This window comes from Hemitrygon akajei, chromosome 1 (genome assembly GCF_048418815.1).
Source record: "Hemitrygon akajei chromosome 1, sHemAka1.3, whole genome shotgun sequence".
Lineage (NCBI taxonomy): Eukaryota > Metazoa > Chordata > Chondrichthyes > Myliobatiformes > Dasyatidae > Hemitrygon > Hemitrygon akajei.
The window spans coordinates 192,541,254-192,563,797 of NC_133124.1; the positions used below are offsets into that span (position 1 = coordinate 192,541,254).

The following is a 22,544-nucleotide window of genomic DNA, read 5'->3' on the forward strand; positions in this document are numbered from 1 at the left end:
CCAGAAATCTGAATCCCTGCCCCCTGCTCCAATCCCTCAGTCACGCATTTATCCTCCACCTCATTCTATTCCTATACTCACTGTCACGTGGCACAGACAGTAATCCCGAGATTACTATCTTTCTGGTCCTGCTTCTGAACTTCCTTCCTAACTCCCTGTAGTCTTTTTTTAGGACCTCCTCCCTTTTCCTACCTATGTCGTTGGTACCAACATGTACCACGACCTCTGGCTGTTCTCCTACCCACTTCAGGATATCGTAGACGCGATCAGATATGTCCCAGACCCTGGCACCTGGGAGGCAAACTACCATCCGTGTTTCTTTCCTGCGTCCACAAAATCGCTTGTCTGACCCCCTAACTATGGAGTCCCCTATCACTACTGCCTTCCTCTTCCATTCCCTACCCTTCTCAGCCACAGGGCCAGACTCTGTGCCAGAGGCATGGCCCCTGTTGCTTCCACCAGGTAGGCCTAGGAGAAAGGTACTGGCTTTCTCCTCTATCTATGCCTCTCATATCTCATAAACCTCTATCAGATCTCCCCTCAGGCCACAAAGAGTGGGATTTCCTGGTAGCCACCCATTTCAATTCTCCTTCCCATTCCCATTCCGACACGTCAGTCTACTGCTGCAAAAAGGCCACACTCAGGTCGAGGAGCAACACCTTATATTCACTCTGGGTCGCCTCCAACCTAAAGACCTAAATATTTTCCGAGCTTCCAGTAATTACCCCCTCAAATCACCATTACCCATTCTTGTTTCCATCTCACACCCTCTCTTCTTACCTCCCTCTTGTGCCTCCTCCCCCTTCCCTTTCTTCCATGGCCTTCTGTCCTCTCCTATCAGATTCCCCCTTCTGTTTCACCAATTTCCCAGCTCTTTACTTCACCCCCTCCCCTTCTCACGGTTTCACCGATCACCTGCCACCTTGTACGTTTCCTCCCCTCCCCCCACTTTCCTATTTTGACTTCTTCCCCCTTCCTTTCCAGTCCAGATGAAGGGTCTTGGCCCAAAACGTCAAATGTTTATTCCCATCCATAGACGCTGCCTGATCTGCTGAGCTCCTCCAGCACTTTGAGTGTAATGATCTGGATTTTCAGTATCTGCGGGATCTCTTGTATCTAAGATCCCCCTTCAGCGTGCTGCTCCAGAAAACACAACTCCTTCATTAATTGCCCTTGCCCTTGCTAGGGCATTTTGGCAACCTGTTGTCCAGGGTTATTCGTAAATAGAAAAAAAACACCCCGCTACAAGTTAAATGCTCTTGTCTGAAAGAAATTGGTGAATGAGTTGGGTCCTTGTAGCAACCCAGTAGTTTTGTGGTCACCATTAATATTGTTAAGATGCAGGTTACAAATTGAATTTAAACCTTAATGATGTAAGGACCCATCTCATTTGCTAATTTCTTTCAGACAAGAGCATTATCTTGCAGCAGGGTGCTGTCTATATATGGCCCTGGATGGCAGGTTGCTGAAATGCCCTAGCAAGGGCATTTAGGGAAGCATAATAATGAAGGGGTTATTTTCTCTGGAGCAGCAGAGGCTGGGAGGAGACCAGATAGAAGTTTCTTGATTAAGACGTGGAAAATAAATTATAGAGCACGGTAGCCTAGTGGTTAGCACAATCACTTTACAGCGACAGCCATCACTGATAGAGGTTCGAATCCTGTCACTGTCTGTAAGGAGTTAGTAGATGCTCCCCTTGACCGTATGGGTTTCCTCCAGATGCTCCAGTTTCATACCACGTTCCAAAGACATACAGTTTAGGTTAGTAAGTTGTGGGCATGTTACGTTGGCGCTGGAGGTATGGTGACACTTGTGGGCTGCGCCCAGCACAGTCCTCAGCCTGTGTTGGTCGTTGACACAAAACAACGCATGTCACTGTATGTTTTGACGTAATCGTGACAAATAAATCTCACGTTTACTATCTATAAATGGTGAGTTTATGACTGCAGATCTCTGGATGGTTAGTTGATTCCTCGGAGTTGGTGGTTTGGTAATTCAACTGCTGCACTGCCAGATTTACTGTGGAACGTTATTGCCTTCAACATAACTGAAGTTGGGCAGTGGAGTAAAATATTCATTTCTGACTCTACATATCTTCCCAGGCACTCTAATTAAACTCTAATCCAATGCCAGTGATTATCCTGACAAAAGGAAAGCAGGCTGTGTACACATTGGCTATGCACGTTTCTTTCACTGCACCTCCCCGCGGAACTCACTTGGATTTGATCTTGCAGGTGGAAGGATAACCCAGCTGTTCTGGATGGGCTGCTGTACGAGGGAGTGTGGGAGAATCCAAGGCAATTCTCAGGGGGAAGTGCAGCCCAAAGCTCGACGCTCCAGTCCTTCGATGAGTTTTTGGGAGTACGTCACAACGAGCAAAGTGGTAAGCGTTGTCTGCCATGCCATTTCAGTCTAATGTTTGGATGTAAAGAACAGGGAGAGGTTTGAGCTCTGTTGTATGAGAAATTGCAATGTCGAAATCCATTTGAGTTCTGTTGAACTGAATTGCAAAATGTTCAAACTGCTCTCATTTTCATGTTAATAAATTCCAACCCTACTCACAAGTTTTACATTACAATCTGACGCATTAACTGAAATCCCTCCTAACTGAAGTGGCTACTTTGATTTGTTAACATTTGGGTTTCAATTCTCTGTCGCAGAAAGGACAGGTCAATGTTTTAAGTGTTAGTCTGCATGTACTTAGGATTTTGGTTTAACTGAGATGAAAGATACGATGCCAGGAGAAGTTCTTGTATTTCTGGCACAGAAGAATGTTCAATTTATTAGTTCCAGCCAAGGCATGTAAGGTGTGGCTTATTCTCCCAATCCACCACCTCAATGGGTATAGTATGGTTATGCACTTTGGTGGAAGAAATCAATGGGCAGACTATTATTTAGATGGAGAGAGAATTCAAAATGCAGAGATGCAAAGGCACTTGTGAGCTCTTGTGCAAGATACCCTAAAGGTTAACCTCCAGGTTGAGTCGGTTGTGAAGAAGGTGAGTGCAATGTTGGCATTCATTTCTAGAGGTATGGAATATAAGAGTCGGGATGTGATGTTGAGGCTCTATAAGGCACTTGTGAGACCACACTCGGAGTATTGAGTGTAGTTTTGGGATCCTTATTTTAGAAAGGTTCTACTGACATTGGAGAGGGTTCAGAGAAGATTCACGAGAATGATTCCAGGAATGAGAGGGTTACCATATGAGGGACGTTTGGCAGCTCTTGGGCTGTATTCCCTGGTGTTCAGGAGAATGAGGGGGTTTCTCATAGAAACATTCCAAATGTTAAAAGGCCTGAACAAAATAGATATGGCAATGTTATTTCCCATGGTAGGGGATTCTAGGACAAGAGGGCACGACTTCAGGATTGAAGGAGGTCCTTTTAGAACTGAGATGTGGAGAAATTACTTTAGTCAGAGGGTGGTAAATCTGTGGAATATTTTGCCACGAGCAGCTGTGGAGGCCAAGTCATTGGATGTACTTATGGCAGAGATAGATAGGCTCTTGATTAACCAGGGCATCATAGGGTATGGGGTGAAAGCAGGGGAGTGGGAATGACTGGACGAAGTGGATCAGCCCATGAGTGAATGGCGGAGCAGACTCGATGGGCCAAATGGCCTACTTCTGCTCCTATATCCTATGGTCTTATAGTTCATTTTATCTACCCATTACTTAACTGGGTAATTTTCTAAAGACTCTGCCAATTCACAAAAGAAAAAGAAATGATCTTTCTGGACAAAATATTGGGGGAAATCAGCATGCCAGGCAGCATCTATGGAAAATGTTCAGTCTGGCCTGCTGAGTTTCTCCAGCATTGTGTGCGTGCATGTGCGTGTGTGTGTGCGTGTGCGCGTGCATGTGTGTGTGCGTGTGCATGCGCGTGTGTGCGGTTTGGATTTCCAGCATCTGCAGATTTTCTCTTGCTTGTGATTTAATTTTTCTGGACGTGGCCAATCGTTTATTAGGGCACACCCAGCAATTCCCAGAGCAATGGTCAATAAGGTCAGAGTGTCCCAGCCAGTGATGGAAGCCCCAACCTGATTGGCTGAGCTCAGCTGTCCATTTTCCAACGACACTCTGTCACTGGGTCCCATAGATCCAGCAGCCAAGCAGAACCTCATTGATCTCACAAAGATCTCGAAGGCCAATCACTAAACTGGGGAAAGAGGCTGTAGGGGAGGAAAGGAAAAATAAAGTGCTATTTATATAAGAAAAATGCTTTGTTTACTGTTTTAAAGTTATTTAGCAGCACTTTACACTTAGAAAATTAAATATCATTTAAACTTTTTAACCACATAACAATATAACTATTACAGCACGGAAACAGGCCCTTCTAGTCCGTGCCGAATGCTTACTCTCACCTAGTCCCACTGGCCCGCACTCAGCCCATAACCCTCCATTCCTTTCCTGTCCATATACCTATCCAATTTTTTTTTAAATGACAATTTTGAACCTGCCTCTACCACTTCTACTAGAAGCTCATTCAACACAGCTACCACTCTCTGAGTAAAAAAGTTCCCCTTTGTGTTACCCCTAAACTTTTGCCCCTTAACTCTCAACTCATGTCCTCTTGTTTGAATCTCCCCTACTCTCAATGGAAAAAGCCTATCCACGTCAACTCGATCTATTCCCCTCATAATTTTAAATACCTCTATCAAGTCCCCCCTCAACCTTCTACGCTCCAAAGAATAAAGACCTAACTTGTTCAACCTTTCTCTGTAACTTAGGTGCTGAAACACAGGTAACATCCTAGTAAAAAAAATTTAATTATGGGGGTCATTTGATATATACAGAAAGGTGTCGGGAACAGGCCAGCAATATCATGAAGAATCGGACCCATGCTGTTTATGAACTGTTTGTCCCATTCCCATCAGGGAAGAGGGTGTGCAGGAACCACACCAGCAGCACCATACTCAAAGACAGGTACTTCCCCAATCCATCAACACCTCCACCCATTAACCCATCCTGGCACGTCCCACCATCACTACAAACACAACAGTTAGAGTCACTTCATGTACATACAGTTTATGTACGTGTGTGGTAGTACATTATGTTTGCTAGGATTGCTTTAATATTTATTTTTATTGTGCCTCTTGTGTTTTCTTCTGGAGTCATTTTGTTCTCCTTTACACTCATGTCCTGCGGATTGCCAAAAAACCAATCTTGAATTGTGAATTCAGAAACATTGATGGATTTGGCCGCTGGCTAGACAGGGTAAGCTTGTAGTATCATAAATATGAGAAAGCCTGCAGGTGCTGGAAATCCAAAGCAACACGCACAAGACGCTGGAGGAGCTCAGCAGGTCGGGGAGCACCTTTGTAAATGAATAAAGAGTTGACATTTCTGGCCGAGATGCTTCTTCGGCATCATTTCCATAGATGTTACCTGACCTGCCGAGTTCCTCCAGCACTTTGTGAGTGTTACGTAGGCTTGCACTGTCTGTCAATGAGGCCTTATTGTGGCCTGCCCATGTCCTTCCGTTAGCTCATTGGCTAACCTCCTGCCTGATAGAAACAACATGGCTGACCTTTCAGACCCAGGTAAGCAAAGCTCTCTGAATATGCAGGTATACGCAGAAACTACAAACCATAGAAATGTCATTAAGATAAGCGCTTTGTATTAATACAGCTGTCACAAGCCATCAATAACGCAAACACTGCATGGTTTGCATCCAAGGGGGAAACTTAAATTATAACCGTAGCTGCTCTTGACAGCAGTCGATTCGACTGAAAATAAAACTCAGCAAAAGGAATAAACAGAATGGACTCTTCTCAACAAAGCAGTTTGTATTATTGAAAAGTTTCAAGGGAATACTGTACGTAGAAGGTGGCAAATACTAATAATCTCATGGAGTCAGTTCAGATTGGCAAAAAAATCTCCTCCATAATCTCCATCAGCACAGGGGTACCGCAGGGGTGTGTACTTAGCCCTCTGCTCTACTCACTTTACACCTATGACTGTTCGGCTAAGTGCAGCTCCAATGCCATAGACAAATTTGCTGATGCACCACTGTTGTGGGTTGTGTCAAAGGGGATAATGAATCAGCATACAGGAAGGAGATTGAAAGTTTGGCCAAATGGTGTAATAACAACAACTTCTCACTCAATGTCAATAAGAACAAGGAACTAATAGTTTCAAAGGTAGACTTCAGGAAAGGGAAACCAAAGGTCCATGAGCCAGTAATCATCAGAGAAGCAGAGGTGGAGAGGGTCAGTAAATTCCTGGTGTCACTATCTTGGAGGACCTGGTTTGGATCCCTCATATAAATATAATGGCAAAGAAAGCTCAACAGCACCTGTACCTCCTCTGGAGTGTGCGGTGGTTTGGCATGTCATTGAAAACCTTGGCAAACTTGTGTGTTAGAAAGTGTGCTGACTGGCAGCATTACAGCCTGGTATAGGAGTACCAAAGACTTTGAGCAGAAAATCCTACAAAGGGTAGTGGATTTGGCCCAGTACATCACAGGTAAAACCCTCCCAACTGCTGGGCAGCATCTGTCATCAAAGATCCTCACCACCCAGGCCATGCTCTTTTCTTGCTGCTGTCATCAGGTAGAAGGTACAAGAGCCTCAGGACTCGCACCACCAGAACAGTTACTACCCCTCCACGATCAGGCTTTTGAACAAATGAGGATAACTACACTTATTTATGGACTCTTTTATATTTTTACTTCATACTTGTTATTTATTGATATTTATTTAGCTCTGCGTTTGCACAGTTCGTTTACAGTTTATAGTTCCTAATGTGTACGATTTACAGTTACCTTTCTATAGATTTGCTAAGTAAAGAAACATAGAAAACCTACAGCACAATACAAGCCCTTCAGCCCACAAAGCTGTGCCGAACATGTCCTTACCTTAGAAATTACCTAGGGTTACCCCTAACCTTCTATTTTTATAAGCTCCATGTACCTATCCAGGAATCTCTAAAAAAAAACTATCATATCCGTCTCCACCACCGCCGCCAGCAGCCCATTCCACGCACTCACCACTCTCTGCGTAAAAAACTTACCCCTGACATCTCCTCTGTATCTACTTCCAAGCACCTTAAAACTATGCCCTCTCGTACTAGCCATTTCAGCCCTGGGAAAAAGCCTCTGACTATCCACACGATCAATGCCTCTCATCATCTTGTACTCCTCTATCAGGTCACCTCTCATCCTCTGTCACTCCAAGGAGTAAAGGCCGAGAAAAATAATTCCTGTAGAAAAAGAATCTCAGGGTTGTACGTAGTGACATGTATTTACTCTAATAATAAATTTTGCTTTGAACTTTGAGCAAAAAACAAGTTGGTGAAGGAACTCAGCAGATTGAGGTGCATTTGTGGAGACAAAGGGATGGTTGATGTTTCATGTTTTGACATAGGGTCTCAATTCAAACATTAGTTATTGTTTTGTCTTTACAATGCTACCCGACTCTCTGAGATCCTCATACTCCACAGTCTATAGTCTCTTCTGTCTCCAGAAATGTTCTCTTGTCTGAAATGGACACTTGAATTGAAATGTCTATTGTCTTCACATTTGTCACTGGGCTACGATCAGCAGGGAAACTGGTCTCAAGTTTAATTGCATTGTTACTGAGGATAGTTGTAGTAAATCCACAGAGATTCAAGCTTGTTTGACTCAATCTAGAATGTTATGAACTGTTATTCTGCCTTGATTCCTGTGCACAAGTGGAAAGGAGAAATAAATAATTGTTACTTTGGATTTGATGCAGCATAAAAACAAAATAAGATAAAGAACACAATTATAATATAAACACAATAAATATAAATATATAAGATATCATATACATAGGTGGATTGTATGCCTATAAAGTGATGCTAGACACAACAGAGTCTGTACAAAAGGACATTGACAGGAAATGATAAAGTCGTGGTGTTTGGGCGTTGTATAGGGGTGGATGAGTAGGTGGAGATGTTGATCAGCCTTACTGTTTGAGTCTGGTGGTTCTGGTGTGGATGCTACGTCCCATCCTCCCTGACAGGAGTGGGACAAACCGTCCATGAGCAGGGTGGGTGGGATCCTTCCTGATGTTACTGGCTCTTTTCCAGCATCTTTCTGTATATATGTGGACATGAAAGGATGATATTTCTCCAAATGTGGATTGACACAGTGGCACATCAACATATTCAGGTCAAGTTTCATAGAACATCAAACGCAGAAAATCTAAAGCACATTACAGGCCCTTCAGCCCACAATGTTGTGCTGACCATGAACCTACTCCAGAATCTGTTTAGAATTTCCCTACTGCGTAGCCCTCTATTTTTCTAAGCTCCATGTACCTATTTGAGAGTCTCTTAAAAGACCCTGTTGTATTTGCCTCTACCACCATTGCTGGCAGTGCATTCCAGCCACACCACTCTCTGTGTGAAAAACTTACCTCTGACATCCCCCTTGTACCTACCTCCAAGCACCTTAAAACTATACCCCCTTGTGTTAGCCATTTCAGCCCTGGGAAAAAGCCTCTGGCTATCCACTGGATCATTGCCTCTCTTTATCTTATTCACCTCCGTCACATCACCTCTCATCCTCCATTGCTCCAAGGAGAAAAGGCCGAGTTCACTCAGCCTCTCCAATCCAGGCAACATCGTTGTAAATCTCCTCTGCACTCTCTCTATAGCATCCACATCCTTCCTGTAGTGAGATGACCAGAACTGAGCACAGTACTCCAATGGGGTCTAACTAAGGTCTTATATAGCTGTTACATTACCTCAGTCCCATGGTTGATGAAGGGCAGCACACCATACACCTTCTTAACAACACTTTATGCAACTGAATGAACCAATATTATAACAAAACATCTTCACATACTGGGGCAACAAATGCAATCAAATAATTCACAGAGTACCAGCAGGCACGTCCCCTCCATAGAGTGAAGGTTGCAAAAGTAGAACATGTAGAATGTAACGTTTGCAAGAGTTTCATGATAGATGACATAAGGGTAAGGCATCATGTGATGACATAGAGTCATAGAGCATTACAGCACAGAAACACGCCTTTGGCCAATTTAGTCCATTATGAACTGTTATTCTGCCTTGACCTGTAGTCCTCCATATCCTTCCCACTTGTGTACTTATCCAAATTTCTCTTAAATGTTGGAATTGCACTGGTATCCACAATTTCCACTGGCAGCTCGTATCACATTCACATCACCCTCTTTGTGAAGAAGTCCCTCCTCGGGTTCCCCTTAAATATTTCACTTTTCACCCTTCAATCTATGAACTCTGGTTCTCACCTCACCCAGCCTCAGTAGGGAAAAAAACCTGCTTGCATTTATCCCATTTTGTATGCCTCTATTAAATCTTCCCTTTTTTTCCTGTGATCCAGACAATATTTCTCAGGTTCTCAAGTCACAGCAACATCCTTGTAATATTCTTTGTATATTTTCAATATTATTGATATATTTCTAGCAAGAAGGTGACCTGAACTGTTCAGAATACTTGAAAGTTGGCCTCACCACCATTTTAGATAACTTCAACATAACATCCCATCTACTGTACCCAATACGTTGATTATAAAGGCTTATGTGCAAAAGCTCTCCTTGCCACCCTATCTAATTGTGTCACTACTTCCAAGAGTTTGGAAATCAGTATTTCCAGATCCCTTTGTTCTACCACATTCCTCGGTTCTCTATCATACACTGTGTAGGTCCTACCCTGGCGTGTCCAACCAAAATACATAACCTCACACTTGTCTGCATTAAATTCCACCTGCCATTTTGTAGCCCATTTTCCCACCTGTTCTAGATTCTGCTGCAAGCCTTGATAGCCTTCCTTACTGCCCACTACACCCCCAACCTTGGCATTATCTGCAAATTTGTTGATCCAGTTTACCTAATCATCATCCGTATCATTAATGTAGATGGCAATCAACCACAGACCAAGCACTGATGCCATCTACTACCATTCTCCTGCTGAGCCAAAGCTCAATCCAATTTATTCATTGAGGAGGAACTTTCTGAACCAGCCTCCACCGCAGGGCTTTGTTAGACATGATGTACTATGTGAAAGCCACGTTGACTATCCATAATGAACTCTGTTTATCCAAATATTTATATATCCTGTTCCTTAGAATACCTTTCAATAACTTACACTACTGACATCAGGCTCACCAGCCTATTCTTAGAGCCTTTAATGAAGAATAGAACAACGCTCGCTATCCTCCAGTCCTCTGGCACTTCAAATGTGTTTTGGACTTTTTGAATACCTCTTCCAGGACTCCTACAATTTCCACACTAGCTTCCCACTTGGTCCAAGGGGACATCTTGTCAGGGTCTGGTGACATCCACCATAATTTGCCTCAAGGCAGCAAGCACCTCTCCTTCTGTAATCAGGATACAGTGCATGACTTCATTAGTGTTATGCCTCAGTTATACAGACTCTGTCTCCATCTCCTCAGTGTATATAGATTTAAAAAAACTGTTCAAGATTTCCCACATCTCTTTCAGCTCCATGCGATAGACCTCCTTGATATTCATTTTTTGACCCTTGTTATCCTTTTGCTTTTAACATATCTAGTATAGAAGCCCTTGGGATTCACATCACCTTGCTTGCTAGAGAAACCTCATGCCTTCTTTTAGCCCTCCTGATTTCCTGTCCTTGTGCATTTCTCATGCTCCTCAAGTGCGTCCTTTGTTCTTTGCTGTTACACCTGCCACACACCTTTTTCCTCGATATTCCTCAAAAAAACAGGGTTCTTTGAACCAGTTAGCCTTGCCTTTTATTTTAACAGGAAAATGACAACTTTGTGCTTCCAATATTTCACTTTTGAAGGACTCCCATTTACCATTTGTCAGAAAACAACCCATTCCCATCCACAACTATCAAAACCTTTCTGATGCCTTCAAAATTGGCCTTTCTCCTATTTAGAATCTCAACCCGAGGACCAGTCCTATCCTTCTTCATATGCATTTCATCTCGGAGCAGTTTGTGTGGGAAATTGTGTGAGATCACTTCTGTTAAACCTTTGGATATTTACCAACGACTTGGTTTGTTCAAGGAAAGCGGAGAGAGTGTTGGGAGAGATGAGCAAGCAATCGAGAGGAGAGAGGTTTGGTCAGGTGCTTGGTGAGAATGGTCTGTCAGGTGACCAGGACCAGAGATGACAAATGAATTTGGGGAGGGGGTATTCTAGCAGATTACTCAGGATGGGGGAGAAGAATTCAGCCAGGTAATTTGGGTAGGGTTAGATTAACTTAGTGGTCAGGGAGACCTGAGAGAACAGGGAGAACAAACTTGATAAAATGTTGTAGAATATTGCGATTCTGGTTCACTGGTAAGACCAACAGCAGAGGAGTTGTGTAGCCTCAGTTGTGGCACAGACCAGGCCTCATTCAAGCCTTGGCGCAGCCTGTTGTGGCTGCCAAGGAAGAAGATGCTGGAGCTGGCTGTGTGCCGCTGGGTTTTGCAGCGGGCTGGAAGCTGGCCCCTCCCATCAGTGTTTGCTTAATGTGAGACAAGATGGATTGCACTATACAATATGAGGAATGCTGTGGGCTGTTCTCACAGAAATAAGGCTCTAGGACAAAATCCATGTCTACAGGCCAATGTTCAGTGTGTGCATTGGACTACTGGTAAAGGTTGGTGTGTGCGTTGGACTGTTGGTAATGGTTGGTCAGTGTGTTGTCCTGTTAGTAATGGTCGAAAGGAGCGTTGGACTGTCAGTAATGGTCGGTAAGTGTGTTGTACTGTCAGTAATGGTTGAAAGGAGCGTTCGACTGTCAGTAATGGTCGGTAAGTGTGTTGTACTGTCAGTAATGGTCGGTAAGTGTGTTGTACTGTCAGTGATGGTCGAAAGGAGCGTTGGACTGTCAGTAATGGTCGGTAAGTGTGTTGTACTGTCAGTAATGGTTGAAAGGAGCGTTCGACTGTCAGTAATGGTCGGTAAGTGTGTTGTACTGTCAGTAATGGTCGAAAGGAGCGTTGGACTGTCAGTAATGGTCAGTAAGTGTGTTGTACTGTCAGTAATGGTCGAAAGGAGTGTTGGACTGTCAGTAATGGTCAGTAAGTGTGTTGTACTGTCAGTAACGGTCAAAAGGAGCGTTGGACTGTCAGTAATGGTCGAAAGGAGCGTTGTACTGTCAGTAATGGTCGGTAAGTGTGTTGTACTGTCAGTAATGGTCGGTAAGTGTGTTGGACTGTCAGTAATGGTTGGTCAGTGTGTTGTACTGTCAGTAACGGTCGAAAAGAGCGTTGGACTGTCAGTAATGGTCGGTAAGTGTGTTGTACTGTCAGTAATGGTTGAAAGGAGCGTTCGACTGTCAGTAATGGTCGGTAAGTGTGTTGTACTGTCAGTAATGGTTGGTAAGTGTGTTGTACTGTCAGTGACGGTCGAAAGGAGCGTTGGACTGTCAGTAATGGTTGAAAGGAGCGTTCGACTGTCAGTAATGGTCAGTAAGTGTGTTGTACTGTCAGTAATGGTCGAAAGGAGTGTTGGACTGTCAGTAATGGTCGGTAAGTGTGTTGTACTGTCAGTAATGGTCAGTAAGTGTGTTGTACTGTCAGTAATGGTCGAAAGGAGCGTTGGACTGTCAGTAATGGTCGGTAAGTGTGTTGTACTGTCAGTAATGGTCGAAAGGAGCGTTCGACTGTCAGTAATGGTTGGTCAGTGTGTTGTACTGTCAGTAATGGTCGAAAGGAGCGTTCGACTGTCAGTAATGGTCGGTAAGTGTGTTGGACTGTCAGTAATGGTCGGTAAGTGTGTTGTACTGTCAGTAATGGTCAGTAAGTGTGTTGTACTGTCAGTAATGGTCAGTAAGTGTGTTGTACTGTCAGTAATGGTCGAAAGGAGCGTTGTACTGTCAGTAATGGTCGGTAAGTGTGTTGTACTGTCAGTAATGGTCGGTAAGTGTGTTGTACTGTCAGTAATGGTCGAAAAGAGCGTTGGACTGTCAGTAATGGTCGGTAAGTGTGTTGTACTGTCAGTAATGGTCGGTAAGTGTGTTGTACTGTCAGTAATGGTCGGTCAGTGTGTTGTACTGTCAGTAATGGTCAAAAGGAGCGTTCGCCTGTCAGTAATGGTCGAAAGGAGTGTTGTACTGTCAGTAATGGTCGGTAAGTGTGTTGTACTGTCAGTAATGGTCAAAAGGAGCGTTCGACTGTCAGTAATGGTCGAAAGGAGTGTTGTACTGTCAGTAATGGTCGGTAAGTGTGTTGTACTGTCAGTAATGGTCGAAAGGAGCGTTCGACTGTCAGTAATGGTCGGTAAGTGTGTTGTACTGTCAGTAATGGTCGAAAGGAGCGTTGGACTGTCAGTAATGGTCGGTAAGTGTGTTGTACTGTCAGTGACGGTCGAAAGGAGCGTTCGACTGTCAGTAATGGTCGGTAAGTGTGTTGTACTGTCAGTAATGGTCGAAAGGAGCGTTCGACTGTCAGTAATGGTCGGTAAGTGTGTTGTACTGTCAGTAATGGTCGAAAGGAGCGTTCGACTGTCAGTAATGGTCGGTAAGTGTGTTGTACTGTCAGTAATGGTCGAAAGGAGTGTTGTACTGTCAGTAATGGTCGGTAAGTGTGTTGTACTGTCAGTAATGGTCGAAAGGAGCGTTCGACTGTCAGTAATGGTCGGTAAGTGTGTTGTACTGTCAGTAATGGTCGGTAAGTGTGTTGTACTGTCAGTAATGGTCGGTAAGTGTGTTGTACTGTCAGTAATGGTCGAAAGGAGTGTTGGACTGTCAGTAATGGTTGGGGACAAGCAAGAGAAAATCTGCAGATGCTGGAAATCCAAGTAACACACACAAAATGCTGCAGGAATTCAGCAGGCCAAACAGCATCTAGAAAAAGCGTATAGTCGACATTTTGGGCTGAAACCCTTCAGCAGGACTGGAGAAAAAAAAAGCTGAGGATTAGATTTTTAAATCAGCTTTTTTCTCCAATCCTGCCAAAGGGTTTTAGCCCAAATCGTCAACTGTACTATTTTCATGGATGCTGCCTGGCCTGCTGAGTTTCTCCAACATTTTGTGATGAATGGCTGGGGCGGGGGGAAGTGTTGGACTGTCAATAATAGTTGGGAGGTGCTTTGGACTGTCAATAATGGTTGGTGGGACCGTTGGACTGTTGGTAAAGGTTGGGGCCAGTGTTGGACTGTCAGTAATGCTTGGGGTGAGCATTGGACTGTTGGTAAAGGTTGGGTGAGAGCATTGGAAAGTGGATAATGGTCAGGAGGACAGTTGGACTGTTGATAATGACTAGGGTGATTTTTAGCCCTGTTGATGGTCTTGTCGTGTGTTGGACAGATGAATGTAACTAGTTAAATGATGTAATGTGCTGATAGCATCACTTGTAAGGTACACTTGCCTGCATGGTTATTTGGTTAGATGTGACATTGAGAATAATTGCATCCAGGTTGACATATTGTCTTCTGATTAACAGCGGCATTCCTCCATCGGATGAGGGATTACATGCCACCGGCGCACAAGGCATTTATCCAAGCCATTGCCTCAGGCCCATCCGTGCGAGAGTACATCATCTTACACCCGAGCCCCAGTCTCCGAGACGGATACAATGACTGCATACAGGCCCTCGTTAGTCTCAGGAGCTACCACATCACAGTGGTCACTCGGTACATCACGATCCCGGCCTCCGGAGCGAAAGCAAAGAAGGGCAAGATCAGTTGCACGTCTGATATCTTACAGAAAGCTCCAACGTCCCTGGAAGAGCGGGGGACTGGCGGCTCGATAATTATGTCTCTGCTGAAAAGTGCACGGGACGCGACTAAAGAAATGATGATCAAAGAAAGAGAACAGCAGTGATTGAAGATAACTATTGCTTGTGGTAACTCAGAAGGATTACTTACAGATATAGCTGTGCAATGCTCGGTGCAAACACTGTGAATTATCAAGTACTTAGAAAATACTAACTGCCAGTGAGTTTGGCTAACTTTCCAATAATTAAACTGAAACACTGTATTACTTCTTGCAGCTACTTCAAAAGCTCGTGGTCTTGACATTGAAGATAGTTAAATCTATTTCCTACCCTGTGATCATTTCTAAGTTTCCCGGTTGCTTTTCTTTCACAATGGATGCATTATTCTCGCTCCAATAAATGCAATGGGCAAATTGCGATCCATGTGTCCTGCATTGTTGCAATTGCCTCCTTGCGCTACTGCTCAGGACTGCAGCAGTCTGTTACGGTTCCGTGCATTCTGTCAGCACTGCTTCCTGGGCCGTTGCATGGATCTGAGCGGCGACTTGACATCAGAAGATAAAGCCCCGCCCATGAGCCTCTGATGCCTCTCTGACAGCAGGTGGTCAGAGACATTTAGAGACAACTGGAAAAATGTAAATAAAGTTCATGAAAGTATGAAATAAAACACATTTTAAAAGCACATTGAGCTGCTGTTAGTTAATTAAAAATCTGATATATTCCATTGATTTAAATATTTCCTTGTGATACTGGAGGTCCTTCAGCCCCTGAAGGTCTCTGCCAGACCCAGTACAATCCATGAGATTAATTCTCCCTCCTCTTCTCTCTCACATGTCCATTTCCTCTCCCTTGATGATCCTACCAGGAACCAATTTACTGATGAAACAGGAGGATGCTTTCCGGATGTGAGGGGGAATGGAAGTGGTCACAGGGGAGCGGAGGCCAGGATTGAACTTGCGTCAGCGACTCCACCTGTGGTGCCTCAGCGTAGCACGAGGTTATAGTTCTACAGTAGAACTATACTGGAGCATCAGCCCATGTGTTTACACATCCCCAATGTGGGACTTGATTCCTAACTCTGCAGTTTGAAGAGGTTGTGCTATGAACGGATCCTTCATAAAGCAACAACCTTCCCTTTCAAATAAAGTCTAATGACCCCATTCAAACAATGGCGGTCGTAAAGCTGGCACAGAGTGTATCTCTTGGCTCAGCATGTACCGCTTGCTCTATCCCAGAGTCATTGGAGAGTGAGAGATGGAGCAAAGAGTTAGATGTGCAATAACTCCAGTGCATTCCCAAATTCCAAGTAGGAGCACTCAGGAATAATAGCAAATAATAATAATAACAGCTTATTTATACAGTACTTTTCATACAAAGGATGTAGTTCAGTGTTTTACAGTGGGGTAAAGTACAAACATGAAAATAAAAGGTAAAGTGTTAGTTAAAAGCTAGTTAGTTAAATAAATGGGTTTTGAGCAGTTTTTTTTAAAGAGTCTGCATCCCTTATAGTTTGAGGTGTTGAATTCCACAGTTTAGGAGGGTAGTTCTACACAGCTGACCTGCCAATTATTTTTTAAACCTAAGAGACAGGCAGAAGAAGACCTAGTTGCTCAAGCAGGATTACAAAGCAAAAATGATTCTGCGATAGACTCCGGTCCCGGACCATTAAGAGCTTAAAAAACAAGAGAACTTCAAAATCAATTCCAAAAGATACAGGAAGCCGATGCTGACTAGCTAGGACTTTGAGAGAACTGCCAGCCATCTAGGAGCACGTTCTAGCCGAATAAAAGCAGAGTAATACAGTAGGAAAGCAACACACACAAACTCATTTGTAAGAAGAAAATATTTTAAAGCATACTTTTGTTCGGCCCATGTTAAAGTACGAGTTAAAATATTTATTTAAGAAACGACACATCTCAGGATTTGAATTCCTTTGAAACCCACTTTAAATGTAATCATTTGAGCATTCACTTTGCTGTCATCTTGTAAGTGGTCGAATCTGTAATGTGCAATAAAAGCTCTGCTTAACAGCATAACATTCCTACTAAAATATTATTGAATTTATTATTAAAAGATATATATTTTTATCAAACTTGCTTTCTGTTGTTGCAAATATAAGCAAGCAGCATCTTTATTGAATAAACTAAATTGGATTTAAAGAAATTTTTTGGAAGAATTTATATCATTTTACATTCTTCTCGACAGAATTGCTCTAATGCTCCAAACAATTTGAAGTAAGATATTCACGAGGTTAGGTATTATCAGACTGAGTGGATTCCTTTGGGAAGAGAAATAACCATTAATTCTGTTTCTTTCTTTGCAGATGCTGCCCAGCTTGCAAAGTATTTTAAGACCATAAGACATAAGAGTAGAATTAGGCCATTTAGACCTTTGAATTTGGTCTGCCATTCCACGATGGATGGTTTATTATCCCCCTCAACCCTATTCTCCTGTCTTCTCCCTATAACCTTCGACACCTTTACTAAATATGAACCTATCAATCCCAGATTTAAATATACCCAATGACTTGGCCTCCACAGCCTTCTGTGGCAATGAATTCCACACATTCACCACCTTCTGGCTAAAAAAATCCTTCTTATCTCTGTTCAAAAGGGCTGTCCTATTCTGATACTGTGCCCTCTGGAAACATCCTCTCAATGTCCACTCTATCTAGGCCTTTCAACCATTCGATAGGTTACAGTGAGATCCTGTCCACATTAATGGTGTTGACTTTGAGAGGATTGAGAACTTCAACTTCCTTGGTGGCAACATCACCAATAACCTGTCCTGATCCTACCATATTGACGTCATGGCTAAGAGAGCTCACCAATGCATCTGCTTCCTCAAGAGGCTAAAGGCATTTGGGATAGCCACGTCAGCCCTTACCAATTTTTATTGATGCACCATTCTGTTTGGTTAATGGCTCAGTCCGGCAACTGCTCTGCATGTGACCACAGGAAACTGCAGAGAACTGTGGGCACAACTTACTTCATCACAGGAGCCAGCCTCCTCTCTTCAAACTCTCTCTATGTACCTTGCTGCCTCAAGAAAGCACAGAGCCACCCCGGGCATTCTCTCTTCTCGGGAAGAGGCAAAAGCTTCGAAGCATATATACCAGTCTTAATAGTAGCTTCTAACCTGCTGTTATCAGTTTCTTTGAAGTATGATAAGATGGACTCTCGGCCTTACAATCTACCCTGTTATGATTTTGCACTTAATCAGTTACCTTCATTGGATGTTTTCCTTTAGCATTTATAATTCATTCCGCATTGTTATTGGTTTACCTTAGTTTAGCTCTGGATTGTGTAATAATTTAATCTGTATAAAGCAGCCTGCAAGACAAGCATTTTACTGTATCTGTAAAGGCAGATATTGGTATTACTACATTATTGGCAATGTAACATATGACAATAATAATCCAATATCTGTCCACCACCTCTCTCTCTCTGGTTGCCCTCTTCCTTCCCTTTCTTCCACGGTCCACTATCCTCTTTTATCAGATAAACCTCTTCTTCAGCCTATCTTCCACCTATTAACTCTTAGCTTCTGACTTTAACCACCCACCTGGTCTCACCCATCACCTTCATCCCCCACCCACCGACCCACCTGCTCCCTCACCTGGTCTCTCCCATCACCTTCACCCTCCTTCACCCACTGACCCACCTGCTCTCTCACCTGGTCTCACCCATCACCTTCACCCTCCTTCACCCACCGACCCACCTGCTCCCTCACCTGGTCTCACCCATCACCTTCACCCTCCTTCACCCACTGACCCACCTGCTCCCTCACCTGGTCTCACCCATCACCTTCACCCTCCTTCACCCACCGACCCACCTGCTCCCTCACCTGGTCTCACCCATCACCTTCATCCCCCACCCACCGACCCACCTGCTCCCTCACCTGGTCTCACCCATCACCTTCATCCCCCACCCACCGACCCACCTGCTCTCTCACCTGGTCTCACCCATCACCTTCATCCCCCACCCACCGACCCACCTGCTCCCTCACCTGGTCTCACCCATCACCTTCATCCCCCACCCACCGACCCACCTGCTCCCTCACCTGGTCTCACCCATCACCTTCACCCTCCTTCACCCACCGACCCACCAACCCATCTTTTCCCTCACAAACAAGAGAAAATCTGCGGATGCTGGAAATCTGAGAAGTACACACAAAACACTGGAGGAACTCAGCAGGCCAGGCAGCATCTATGGAAAAAAGTACAGTCGACTTTTCAGGCTGAAACCTTTTGGCAGGACCCATCACCTTTGTCCTCTATCCACCCATCCACCTTCCCTCTCACCTGATCTCACCAATCACATTCATCCTCCCCCTGCTCACCTTCTCCCTAACCTGTCACCTTCATCTCACTTGGTCAAACAATATCAACTGCTTTGTCTTCATAAACTTTCCTGGTAACTCCCCCCAGAATTTCTATAACAATGGTTAGACACAATGGTTAGTCTTTTATTCTGACAGAGACATACAAACTCTGTATTCTCAAAATTTCATTTTTGAAGGCCTCCCACTTAGCAAGTACACCTTTGCCAGAAAACAGCCTGCCTCAGTACACAGTTCCCCAGTGCTCTCTGATACCTCCAAAACTGGCCTTTCTCCAATTTAGAATCTCAACCGGAGGACCAGACCCATCCTGCTCCATAATTTTTCTGAAAGTAATGGCATTATTTCCACTTTATGTAGTGTTCCCCTACACAAACTCCTGTCACCTGCCCTGTCTCATTCCATAATAGAAGATTTAGTATCACACTCTTTCTAGTTGGGATCTCTATGAAACTTTCCTGGACACATTTGACAAACTCTATCCCGTCCAGCCCTTTTACAGTGTGGAAGTCCCAGTCAGCATGTGGAAAGTTAAAATCACCTATTATGGAAACCTCAAACAAGAGAGAATCTGCAGACGCTGGACACCTAGGCAACGAACACAAAATGCTGGAGAAACACAGCAGGCCGGGCAACATCTATGGAAGAAAGTACAGTTGACGTTTTGGACTGGGACCCTTTGGCAAATTTATGTTTCTTGCAACAGTCTGTAATCTCTCTACAAACTTGCTCCTCTAAATCCTGTGAACTGTACGGAGGTCTATAGTGTAGTCCCATTAACGTGGGCACGCCTTTCTTATTCCTCAGTTCCACTCATGTAGCATAGTAGGCGAGCTTTCCAGTCCTGACAAAGGGTCTCGGCCCGAAACGTCGATAGCACTTCTCCCTATAGACGCTGCCTGGCCTGCTGTGTTCCACCAGCGTTTCATGTGTGTTGCTTGAGCTTTCTAATCTGTCCTACTTGGGCACTGCTATTACATTTTCACTGACTATTAATTCCATCCCTCCAACGTTAAGCCCTCCCGCTCTGTCATGTCTGAAACAATGGAATCCTGGAACATTGAGCTGCTGTGTGATAATTCCAGGTCCTGATCCTTGCTCTAAGCTCATCCACCTTTCCTATAATGCTCCTTGCATTAAAATATGTGCAACTCAGAACTCAAGTTCCACTATGCTCAATCTTTTTGATTCCTGACATTGTATGTAAACTTAACACCATCTTCCTAATAAAGTGGCTACTGGGTGAATATTGGGATAGTGAGAGTTAAAACTGTGCTTGCATATTCTCCACCAGTGATAACCTTTGACGTATTTTTCTTGGTAGAAATGTTTACGCGTAAAGACCGAAACTAGATGTTTCAGAAATTCATCACTTTTTCATGACATTTACCAGAAAGCTCACTCTAATTACCATGTCTACATACATTGATTAAATCAGAGTATAAATTTCCTCTCTTTTTTGTTCTAATTGGTTTGTCGTTACTACAATATTGTACATGTTTATTATTAGAACTACTGCGAAAAAGCTGATTTGGGATTGTGATTACCTCAGTTTGACTTCAGGGAATTGTATTTAAACGTGGAAAAATATCGTTTGGCTCACTGAGTCTATGCTGACCATCAACCACCCACTTACACTCTCCTACGCTAATTGCCGCATTCCTGTCAACTCCTCTCAGTTTCTACCATTCACCAGCACTCCAGGGCAACATACAAGGGCCAATTAAACCATCAGACCAGCCACTTCTCAGGGTTGAAATGTCTAATACCAGGGGGTTGAAATGTCTAAAACCAGAGGGCATGTATTGAAGGTGAGAGGGGGTAGCTTCAAGGGGAATGTGAGGGATATGTTTTTTCACTCAGAGAGTCATGGATGCCCAGAATGTGCAGCCTGGTATGATGGTGGAGGCAAATACATTAGAGGCTTTTAAGATATGTTTGGATAGGCAAATGGATATAAGGAGAATGGAGGGATATGGACATGGTATAGATAGGAGGGATTAGTGTTTGGGTGGTTTTGATTTGCTTTTTAGCTGGTTTGGCACAACAGTGTGGGCCAAATGGCCTTTTCCTGTCCTGTACTTTTCTATGTTCTCAGTTCTTGACTGAGAACTGGGAATATTCTTTGCTGCTTCACAAGAATAGTTTTGGAATGATGATACCAATGGGGCCCATGTCAGCTACGAGTTAATAAGTAATAATATGGAAAGTTAAACTGGAGCCAGGGATATTGAAGCAACATTTTCGCACTTTGACTACTTTCCCAGGCATCGCATTACATTGGGGAGGAGGTACTGGAGCCTGAAGTCACACACTCAAAATTTTAGGGACAGTTTCTTCCCCAATTTTAGAGCAGTCCAAAAACCTATGAACATGACCTCACTATTCATTTTTTACACTTTTTTCTGTCTTGCATCTTCCTGTTGTTAGAAAGGGTGCAGAGGAGATTTACAAGGATGCTGCCTGGATTGGGGAGCATGCCTTATGAGAATAGGTTGAGTGAACTCGGGCCTTTTCTCCTTGGAGCGATAGAGGATGAGAGGTGACCTGATAGAGATGTACAAGATGATGAGAGGCATTGATCATCTTGATAGTCAGAGGCTTTTTCCCCAGCTGAAATAGCTAGCACAAGAGGGCACAGTTTTAAAAGTGTTGGAAGTAGGTACAGAGGAGACGTCAGGGACAATTTTTTACGCAGAGAGCAGTGAGTGCATGGAAAGGGCTGCTGATGGCAGTGGTGGAGGCAGACACGATAGGGTCTTTTAAGAGACTCCTGGATTAGTACATGGAGCTTAGAAAAATAGAGGGCTATGAGTAACCCCAAGTAATTTTTAAGGTAAGGACATGTTCGGCACAGCTATGTTGCAAAACAACAAACTGCATGATAAATGCCAGTGATTATAAACCTGATTCTGATTCTGAGCCCCAGCAAGTTCTGTAAGTTCACATTGCAGACCCCTCAAGACTGGAAAAACCAAGCCCAGATTGGGTTACAACTCTGGAGCACCTGCATTCAACTTCCATCTTGCCTGTGAGCGCAATTTTCCCCTTCCGCCTCCAATCTCACCTACCTGTGCCCAGTCTCCTGCATTTCAATAATGGGGGTGAGGTTCCTGGGTGTCAACAGCTCAGAGGATCTGTCCTGGGCCCAGCATATTGATGCAGTCTCAAAGAAGGCACTCCAGCCGCTTTTGTTCATTACGAGTTTGAAGGGATTTTGTATGTCACCAAAGTCTAGAAATTTTCTTCGGATGTACTTTGGAGAGCATTCTGACTGGTTACGTTACTGTCTGGTATGCAGGTTCCAACACACAGGATTGGAAGAGGCTGCAGAGTGCTGTCAACTCAGCCAGCTGCATCATATTTACTAGCCTCTCCATGTTCAATACATCTGTAAGAGGTGGTGCATAAGAAGGCAGCCTCCATCATTAAGGACTCTCACCATCCAGGACTGCTCTCTCCTCAATTTTACCATTAGGGAGGAGGTACAGGAGCTTGGAAAGTCACACTCATTGTTTTAGGGCAACTTCGTCTCCTCTGCCATCGTATTTCTGAATGGTC

General features: G+C 43.9%; 1 protein-coding gene across 2 annotated transcripts in view; it reads left to right on the forward strand.

The window, feature by feature from the left end:
• The window catches only part of ido1 (indoleamine 2,3-dioxygenase 1), a 48,185-nt gene extending 31,406 nt beyond the window's left edge, over window positions 1–16,779 (forward strand). Inside the window, exons 10-11 of one of the 2 annotated variants that reach the window (XM_073058180.1) lie at window positions 2,235–2,383; window positions 14,370–16,778. In XM_073058180.1, the coding sequence (XP_072914281.1) occupies window positions 2,235–2,383; window positions 14,370–14,749 (529 nt within the window). In that variant the 3' untranslated portion in view covers window positions 14,750–16,778. Of the gene's footprint in view, window positions 1–2,234; window positions 2,384–14,369 lie in introns of both variants that reach the window. The other variant, XM_073058172.1, reaches the window with a different exon arrangement.
• The last annotated feature ends 5,765 nt before the right edge of the window (window positions 16,780–22,544 follow it).